At 45.2% G+C, this 10,355-nt stretch overlaps 1 protein-coding gene across 2 annotated transcripts in view; it reads right to left on the reverse strand.

The window, feature by feature from the left end:
• LOC143276212 (uncharacterized) overlaps nucleotides 1-5,551 on the reverse strand; it is a 26,084-nt gene extending 20,533 nt beyond the window's left edge. Inside the window, exon 1 of one of the 2 annotated variants that reach the window (XM_076580665.1) lies at nucleotides 5,403-5,551. In XM_076580665.1, the coding sequence (XP_076436780.1) occupies nucleotides 5,403-5,405 (3 nt within the window). In that variant the 5' untranslated portion in view covers nucleotides 5,406-5,551. Of the gene's footprint in view, nucleotides 1-5,300; nucleotides 5,323-5,402 lie in introns of those variants that run through there. The other variant, XM_076580666.1, reaches the window with a different exon arrangement.
• Nucleotides 5,552-10,355: the final 4,804 nt, after the last annotated feature.

Consider the following 10,355-nt stretch of genomic DNA (forward strand, 5'->3'; position numbering starts at 1 on the left):
TGAGCTGACAGTTCCTTTGGTTCGCTAATTTCGCTTCACACCTGTATGTCCAGGGCACTGCACCCATGTCAGATTTTGTGTCTGGATGTTGCGCATTGCCTCATGCCACTCTGGGCTGTCCATTTTGTGTCTAGATGTTGCGCATTGCCTCATGCCACTCTGGGCTCTCCATTTTGTGTCTAGATGTCTAGATGTTGCGCATTGCCTCATGCCACTCTGGGCTGTCCATTTTGTGTCTAGATGTTGCGCATTGCCTCATGCCACTCTGGGCTCCATTTTGTGTCTAGATGTTGCGCATTGCCTCATGCCACTCTGGGCTCTCCATTTTGTGTCTAGATGTCTAGATGTTGCGCATTGCCTCATGCCACTCTGGGCTGTCCATTTTGCGTCTAGATGTTGCGCATTGCCTCATGCCACTCTGGGCTGTTCATTTTGTGTCTAGATGTTGCGCATTGCCTCATGCCACTCTGGGCTGTCCATTTTGTGTCTGGATGTTGCGCATTGCCTCATGCCACTCTGGGCTGTCCATTTTGTGTCTGGATGTTGCGCATTGCCTCATGCCACTCTGGGCTCCATTTTGTGTCTAAATGTTACGCATTGCCTCATGCCACTCTGGGCTCTCCATTTTGTATCTAGATGTCTAGATGTTGCGCATTGCCTCATGCCACTCTGGGCTCTCCATTTTGTATCTAGATGTCTAGATGTTGCGCATTGCCTCATGCCACTCTGGGCTGTCCATTTTGTGTCTAGATGTTGCGCATTGCCTCATGCCACTCTGGGCTGTCCATTTTGTGTCTGGATGTTGCGCATTGCCTCATGCCACTCTGGGCTGTCCATTTTGTGTCTAGATGTTGCGCATTGCCTCATGCCACTCTGGGCTCCATTTTGTGTCTAGATGTTGCGCATTGCCTCATGCCACTCTGGGCTCCATTTTGTGTCTAGATGTTGTGCATTGCCTCATGCCACTCTGGGCTGTACATTTTGTGTCTAGATGTCTAGATGTTGCGCATTGCCTCATGCCACTCTGGGCTCCATTTTGTGTCTAGATGTTGCGCGTTGCCTCATGCCACTCTGAGCTGTCATTTTGTGTCTAGATGTTGCGCATTGCCTCATGCCACTCTGGGCTCTCCATTTTGTGTCTAGATGTCTAGATGTTGCGCATTGCCTCATGCCACTCTGGGCTGTCCATTTTGTGTCTAGATGTTGCGCATTGCCTCATGCCACTCTGGGCTGTCCATTTTGTGTCTAGATGTTGCGCATTGCCTCATGCCACTCTGAGCTGTCCATTTTGTGTCTAGATGTCTAGATGTTGCGCATTGCCTCATGCCACTCTGGGCTGTCCATTTTGTGTCTAGATGTTGCGCATTGCCTCATGCCACTCTGGGCTGTCCATTTTGTGTCTAGATGTCTAGATGTTGCGCATTGCCTCATGCCACTCTGGGCTGTCCATTTTGTGTCTAGATGTCTAGATGTTGCGCATTGCCTCATGCCACTCTGGGCTGTCCATTTTGTGTCTAGATGTTGCGCATTGCCTCATGCCACTCTGGGCTGTCCATTTTGTGTCTAGATGTTGCGCATTGCCTCATGCCACTCTGGGCTGTCCATTTTGTGTCTAGATGTTGCGCATTGCCTCATGCCACTCTGGGCTCCATTTTGTGTCTAGATGTTGCGCATTGCCTCATGCCACTCTGGGCTCCATTTTGTGTCTAGATGTTGTGCATTGCCTCATGCCACTCTGGGCTGTACATTTTGTGTCTAGATGTCTAGATGTTGCGCATTGCCTCATGCCACTCTGGGCTCCATTTTGTGTCTAGATGTTGCGCGTTGCCTCATGCCACTCTGAGCTGTTCATTTTGTGTCTAGATGTTGCGCATTGCCTCATGCCACTCTGGGCTCTCCATTTTGTGTCTAGATGTCTAGATGTTGCGCATTGCCTCATGCCACTCTGGGCTGTCCATTTTGTGTCTGGATGTTGCGCATTGCCTCATGCCACTCTGGGCTGTCCATTTTGTGTCTAGATGTTGCGCATTGCCTCATGCCACTCTGGGCTGTCCATTTTGTGTCTAGATGTCTAGATGTTGCGCATTGCCTCATGCCACTCTGGGCTGTCCATTTTGTGTCTAGATGTTGCGCATTGCCTCATGCCACTCTGGGCTGTCCATTTTGTGTCTGGATGTTGCGCATTGCCTCATGCCACTCTGGGCTCATCATTCCGCTTGTATCATTTTATAGAAGGTTCAGTGATTGCCTAGGTGATGAAGGTGGAGTGATGGCCTAGAGGTAACGCGTCCGCATAGGAAGCGAGAGAATCTGAGCGCGCTGGTTCGAATCACGGCTCAGCCGCCGATATTTTCTCCCCCTCCACTAGACCTTGAGTGGTGGTCTGGACGCTAGTCATTCGGATGAGACGATAAACCGAGGTCCCGTGTGCAGCATGCACTTAGCGCACGTAAAAGAACCCACGACAAGAAAGGGGTTGTTCCTGGCAATATTCTGTAGAAAAATCCACTTCAATAGGAAAAACAAATGAAACTGCACGCAGGAAAAAATTAAAAAAAAAAAAAAAAAAAAAAATGGAGGCGCTGTAGTATAGCGACGCGCTCTCCCTGGGGAGAGCAGCCCAAATTTCACACAGAGAAATCTGTCGTGATAAAAAAAAAGAAGAAATAGAAGAAATCAAGTCGGTCAAAATCATTGCATGTTGATCTGATGGCAGGTGCATGGGTACCAGCCGCTGGACAAGACGTCACTGCTTGAGCTTTTCCATGAGGTTTTTGACTTTGTAGGCGGCAGTCTCTTCCCTGACTGGTTTTCCATTTTGCAATGCTGTGCTGTGCGCGCGTGTGTGAGTGTATGTATGCATGTGTGTGTATGTATGTGCGTGTACGCTTGGGTGTGTCAATGCCAGTGCGCGACCAGTGCGTCTGTGTGTGTGTGTGTGTGTGTGTGTGTGTGTGTGTGTGTGTGTGTGAGAGAGAGAGAGAGAGAGAGAGAGAGAGAGAGAGAGAGAGAGAGAGAGAGAGTACGCATTGTGGATGAATGGTGTTAAAAGAGAATCGTCTTACAGGCAAAACAAAACAAGATAGGACAAGACAAAATCTTCATAAACGAAGGAAGGTCTGTATCCTTTTTATATCCAACAAAGTCACCAAATGACGAAACGGCCATAAAAACCAACAACAACAACAAAAAAGACATTGCCATGAATGTCACCAAATAAAGACATGCCATGAAAGTCACCAAATGAAAACATGGCCATGAAAGTCACCAACTAAAGAATTGGCCATAAAAGAAGTCACCAAACAAAGACATTGTCATGACTGTCACCAAATGAAGACATAGCCATGACTGTCACAAAATAAGACATGACCATGACAGTCACCAAATAAGACATGGCCATGAAAGTCACCAAATAAGACATGGACATGACTGTCACCAAATAAAGACATGGCCATGAAAGTCACCAAATAAGACATAGCCATGGCTGTCACCAAATGAAGACGTGGCCAAGAAAGTCACCAAATAAAGACCTGGCCAAGAAAGTCACCAAATAAAGACATAGCCATAACAGTCACCAAATAAGACATGGTCATGAAAGTCACCAAATAAAGACATAGCTATGACTGTCATCAAATGAAGACATGCCATGAAAGTCACCAAGTAAAGACATGGCCATGAAAGTTACCAAATAAAGACATGGCCATCACTGTCACTAAATGAAGACATGGCCATGACAGTCACCAAATAAGACATGGCCATGACAGTCACTAAGTAAAGACATGGCCATGAAAAACACCAAATAAGGACATGCCATGACTGTCACCAAATAGAGACATGGTCATGAAAGTCACCAAATAATGACATGGCCATGAATGTCACCAAATAAAGACATGGCCATGAAAGTCACCAAATAATGACATGGCCATGACTGTCACCAAATAATGACATGGCCATGAAAGTCACCAAATAAAGACGTGACCATGGCTGTCACCAAATAAAGACATGGCCGTGAAAGTCACCAAATAATGACATGGCCATGACTGTCACCAAATAATGACATGGTCATGAAAGTCACCAAATAAAGACATGACCATGGCTGTCACCAAATTATGACATGATCATGACTGTCACCAAATACAGACATAGCCATGGAAGAAATCACCAAATAATGACACGATCATGACTGTCACCAAATAAACACATGGCCATGGAAGAAATCACCAAATAATGACATGGCCATGACTGTCACCAAATAAAGACATGGCCATGAAAGTCACCAAATAATGACATGGCCATGAAAGTCAGCAAATAAAGACATGGCCATGGAAGAAATCACCAAAGAAAGACATGGTCATGAAAGTCACCAAATAAAGAAGTTTTGAAGTCTCTAACAAAATTAGTTCATTTACAGTCTTGAAGAACGTTTAACCACACACACACACACACACACACACACACACACACAACCATTCTCCCAAACAAACATGAACTCCACTCTTTGTCCATGTAGTTTTCATGTCAGACTTATGTTTGTCCAGGTATTTGTGTCAGAATTGATATGTTTGTGTTGTAGTTGATGTGTCAGACTTCCCATGTGTGTGTGTGTTGTAGTCGCTATATCAGACTTCCATCTCACAACTTCCAGATACTCACATATATCCTTTAATAAAGTTTCGTTGCAGTAACCATAAACTGCAAATCGACATAGGAAAAAGAGAAGGCGAAACATGTCAGTATGTTTAAATTTGATTTGTTTCATTGCAAATCATTATCATTAGCACGCGCGTGTGGGTGTGGGTGTGCGTTTTTGCATGTTTCGGAGACATCGTTGGACTGAAGTTGTGATTCAATGAGTATGTATTTTTGTAGTATCCTCCACACCCCATAAGGGACAAAAGGATTAAATTTCTTTGAATCTTAAATCTTTTTTGATGCGTCAGAATTACCATATTTGTGTTGTATGTTACGTCAGACTTGCCATGTTTGTGCTGCTGCTGGTGTGTCAGACTTACCATGTTTGTGCTGTGTCTGTTACGTCAGATTTGCCATGTTTGTGCTGCATCTGTTACGTCAGATTTGCCATGTTTGTGCTGCATCTGTTACGTCAGACTTGCCATGTTTGTGCTGTATCTGTTGTGTTAGACTTGCCATGTTTGTGCTTTGCCATGTTTGTGCTGTATCTGTTACGTCAGATCTGCCATGTTTGTGCTGCATCTGTTACGTCAGACTTGCCATGTTTGTGCTGTATCTGTTATGTTAGACTTGCCATGTTTGTGCTGCTGCTGGTGTGTCAGACTTACCATGTTTGTGTTGAAGTTGCTGTGCAAGACTTACCATGTTTGTGTTGTAGTTGCTGTGCAAGACTTACCATGTTTGTGTTGTAGTTACTGTGCAAGACTTACCATGTTTGTGTTGAAGTTGCCGCTGTGCCAAACCCTTTGTTAGTTCCGGATACAGCCTAAGCTCTGTGGACAATGCCAGTTCCCTGTAAAACAGCTCAAAGCCATCTGCCGACTTCACTTTTGTCCTCACCAGTTTGACCTGTGTGTCACGGTGGATGGCAGATGTTAAAGATCCCACAGCAGATAAGAAAAGCCAGTGGGGGGCGTCATGCACATTTCTGTTTTTTTGTTATTGAGGACAGGGGGTGGCGTCTGTTTGTCCGTCTGTTTCTTTTCCCTCTCCCTTTCTCTTCCACCCCCTCCACCTTCTCTCTGTCCGTTTATCACGTTATCCCCGTGCTGTGTGTATATGTGTGCGTGCGTGCGTGCGTGTGCGTGTGTATGTATAAGTGTGTGTGTGTGTGTGTGTGTGTGTGTGTGTGTAAATGAATGACAACGCACACATAGACAATGTTTATCTATTTATTATATATGTATCTTATTTTATTTCATTAAAAAAAAAATTCGCTCCAGGCCGAAGCGCGTCGAGTTACGCTGCTGGTCAAGCATCTGCTTAGCAGATGTAGTGAAGTGTATATGGATTTGTCCGAACGCAATGACTTGAGTCACTGAACTGAACCAAACCACTCGTCAAAATCAGAAGTTTCCAGAGAATAATTATTGTCCGTACGGATGGATAGCTGACCTACTGCTCTAGTTTCTAATTTTTTTTGCACCGGATTTTATCATCTGTAGAGCACTGAGAACACAGTTTCTGTTATCTGTGGGGCATTTGTTCATGATTTTCTTCGTATTATGCTCCGGCTTATGTTATCTCTATTGCATTGTGCACATGTGCAGACACGGTTTGTTTTTTGCTATTATTTTTTTAATTTTATTTTTTCCGAAGATGGAGACAGTGGGTTGTGGCAGAAAAAGATGGAGACAGGGGGTTGTGACAAAGAAAGATGGAGACAGAGGGTTGTGACAAAGATGGAGACAGGGGGTTGTGACAAAGATGGAGACAGGGGGTTGTGACAAAGAAAGATGGAGACAGAGGGTTGTGACAAAGAAAGATGGAGACAGGGGGTTGTGACAAAGAAAGATGGAGACAGGGGGTTGTGACAAAGAAAGATGGAGACAGGGGGTTGTGACAAAGATGGAGACAGGGGGTTGTGACAAAGAAAGATGGAGACAGAGGGTTGTGACAAAGAAAGATGGAGACAGGGGGTTGTGACAAAGAAAGATGGAGACAGGGGGTTGTGACAAAGGTGGAGACAGGGGGTTGTGACAAAGAAAGATGGAGACAGGGGGTTGTGACAAAGATGGAGACAGGGGGTTGTAACAAAGAAAGATTGAGACAGGGGGTTGTGACAAAGAAAGATGGAGACAGGGGGTAGTGACAAAGAAAAAGATGGAGACAGGGGGTTGTGACAAAGAAAGATGGAGACAGGGGGTTGTGACAAAGATGGAGACAGGGGGTTGTGACAAAGATGGAGACAGGGGGTTGTGACAAAGAAAGATGGAGAGAGGGGGTTGTGACAAAGATGGAGACAAAAGAAAAAGATGGAGACAGGGTGTTGTGACAAAGAAAGATGAAGACAGGGGGTTGTGACAAAGAAAAAGATGGAGACAGGGGGTTGTGACAAAGAAAAAGATGGAGACAGGGGGTTGTGACAAAGATGGAGACAGGGGGTTGTGACAAAGATGGAGACAGGGGGTTGTGACAAAGAAAGATGGAGACAGGGGGTTGTGACAAAGACGGAGACAGGGGGTTGTGACAAAGATGGAGACAGGGGGTTGTGACAAAGAAGGATGAAGACAGGGGGTTGTGACAAAGATGGAGACAGGGGGTTGTGACAAAGAAAGATGGAGAGAGGGGGTTGTGACAAAGATGGAGACAGGGGGTTGTGACAAAGATGGAAACAGGGGGCTGTGACAAAGATGGAGACAGAGGGTTGTGACAAAGATGGAGACAGGGGTGTGTGACAAAAAAGGATGGAGACAGGGGGTTGTGACAAAGAAAGATGGAGACAGGGGGTTGTGACAAAGAAGGATGGAGACAGGGGTTGTGACAAAGAAAGATGGAGACGTGTGTGACAAAGAAAGATGGAGACAGGGGGTTGTGACAAAGATGGAGACAGGGAGTTGTGACAAGGATGGAGACAGGGGGTTGTGACAAAGAAAGATGGAGACGTATGTGACAAAGAAAGATGGAGACAGGGGGTTGTGACAAAGAAGGATGGAGACAGGGGGTTGTGACAAAGAAGGATGGAGACAGGGGTTGTGACAAAGAAAGATGGAGACGTGTGTGACAAAAAAAGATGGAGACAGGGGGTTGTGACAAAGATGGAGACAGGGAGTTGTGACAAGGATGGAGACAGGGGGTTGTGACAAAGAAAGATGGAGACGTATGTGACAAAGAAAGATGGAGACAGGGGGTTGTGACAAAGATGGAGACAGGGAGTTGTGACAAAAATAGAGACAGGGGGTTGTGACAAAGAAAGATGGAGACAGGGGTTGTGACAAAGAAAGATGGAGACGTGTGTGACAAAAAAAGATGGAGACAGGGGGTTGTGACAAAGATGGAGACAGGGAGTTGTGACAAGGATGGAGACAGGGGGTTGTGACAAAGAAAGATGGAGACGTATGTGACAAAGAAAGATGGAGACAGGGGGTTGTGACAAAGATGGAGACAGGGAGTTGTGACAAAAATAGAGACAGGGGGTTGTGACAAAGAAAGATGGAGACAGGGGGTTGTGACAAAGAAAGATGGAGACAGAGGGTTGTGACAAAGACGGAGACAGGGGATTGTGACAAAGAAAGGATGGAGACAGGGGGTTGTGACAAAGATGGAGACAGAGGGTTGTGACAAAGATGGAGGCAGAGGGTTGTGACAAAGATGGAGACAGGGGGTTGTGACAAAGGTGGAGACAGGGGGTTGTGACATAGAAAGATGGAGACAGGGGGTTGTGACAAAGAAAAAGATGGAGACAGGGGGTTGTGACATAGAAAAAGATGGAGACAGGGGGTTGTGACAAAGAAAGATGGAGACAGGGGGTTGTGACAAAGATGGAGACAGGGGGTTGTGACAAAGATGGAGACAGGGGGTTGTGACAAAGAAAGATGGAGACAGGGGGTTGTGACAAAGATGGAGACAGGGGGTTGTGACAAAGAAAGATGGAGACAGGGGGTTGTGACAAAGATGGAGACAGGGGGTTGTGACAAAGATGGAGACAGGGGGCTGTGACAAAGATGGAGACAGGGGGCTGTGACAAAGAAAGATGGAGACAGGGGGCTGTGACAAAGAAAGGTGGAGACAGGGGGTAGTGGCAAAGATGGAGACAACACTGGCAGCTGGGACAACATTGTTGTAGTGATCTACACACCAACACTGACAGCTGAGACAACATTGTTGTAGTGATCTATATACCAACACTGACAGCTGGTGCAACATTCTTGTAGTGATCTACACCAACACTGACAGCTGGGACAACATTGGTGTAGTGATCTACAACACTGACAGTTGGGACAACATTGTTGTAGTTGTAACAGGGTGAAATTGTTCTCTTTGCCCCGCAGAGAGAGAGAGAGAGAGAGAGAGAGAGAGAGAGAGAGAGAGAGAGAGAGAGAGCACGTTTATGTCCCGTGTTAGCTTTAAGCGTGATTACTTCACGTGCAAAATAATATTCATGTAGGGTGGATGTGTTGCATCTTGATATGTTTTTACGAAGTGAGTTCTCCTACCTTTCCTTGTAGAACCAGTAATTTCATCAGTTCTCAGTTAGCTTTAAAAGAGAACAGGCAACAGCAGTGTGTGTGCGGGCCTCTGTCAACCTGATAGGGTGAGTGAAATATATTATACTTTACAGTAAGCATTTCTAGCATTGAGAAATTGATACCAAAATGTAAATGCTATTTGTATTTCCTTATTGATATTATTCTATCAGTTTACTATGAGTTTAGATGTTATGCATTTGAACGGATTTGCAATTATTTCGAATAACCGAAATAATCTTAACTGAAATGTAACCTCAACTTACGTTTTGAAGTTTCTAGGATTTTTATAAATATCTTTTAGAAATTAGACAATTTCGAATTGGGAAGCAATTACTCATTTCAATTAATGGGATAGTTTTGTCTTATCACACATTTGTAACAATTGTAGATTCATGTGAAATATTTGGTAAAGTGATGTTTGGAGTGAGTGAGTGAATGAACGTAGACAGACATTACTGTACGCTTGCTTACGAGGACTTTGTTGTTTTGTCCATGAGGTAATCATTTACTTATTCATTTCCCTCCTTGTACAGGACAGTCCCTTGCCATTTAACCCCCCCGCCCCCTCCCACACCGGCTCTCCTGTTCCCTTTACCGAAGTCCCGATACGTTCCCCGTCGCGTTCTCAATAAAGCCTTGAAGAAAACTGGTGCTGATGTATTTGTTGTATTTTTATTTCTTTTTATCACAACAGATTTCTCTGTGTGAAATTCGGGCTGCTCTCCCCAAGGAGAGCGCGTCGCTACACTACAGCGCCACCAGTTTTTTTAATTAATTTATTTTTATATATTTTTTCCTGCATGCAGTTTTATTTGTTTTTCCTATCGATGTGGATTTTTCTGCAGAATTTTGCCAGGAACAACCCTTTTGTTGCCGTGGGTTCTTTTACGTGCGCTAAGTGCATGCTGCACACGGGACCTCGGTTTATCGTCTCATCCGAATGACTAGCGTCCAGACCACCACTCAAGGTCTTAGTGGAGGGGGAGAAAATATCGGCGGCTGAACCGTGATTCGAACCAGCGCGCTCAGATTCTCTCGCTTCCTAGGCGGACGCGTTACCTGTAGGCCATCACTCCACACAGTGAGATGTGGTGAGAGAACCCTCCCCAACAGGCTACATAGTGATCTACATACCAACATTGACAGCTGGGACAACATTGCTGCAGTGATCTACATACCAACATTGACAGCTGG

This window comes from Babylonia areolata, chromosome 31 (assembly GCF_041734735.1).
Source record: "Babylonia areolata isolate BAREFJ2019XMU chromosome 31, ASM4173473v1, whole genome shotgun sequence".
In the NCBI taxonomy this organism is placed as follows: domain Eukaryota; kingdom Metazoa; phylum Mollusca; class Gastropoda; order Neogastropoda; family Buccinidae; genus Babylonia; species Babylonia areolata.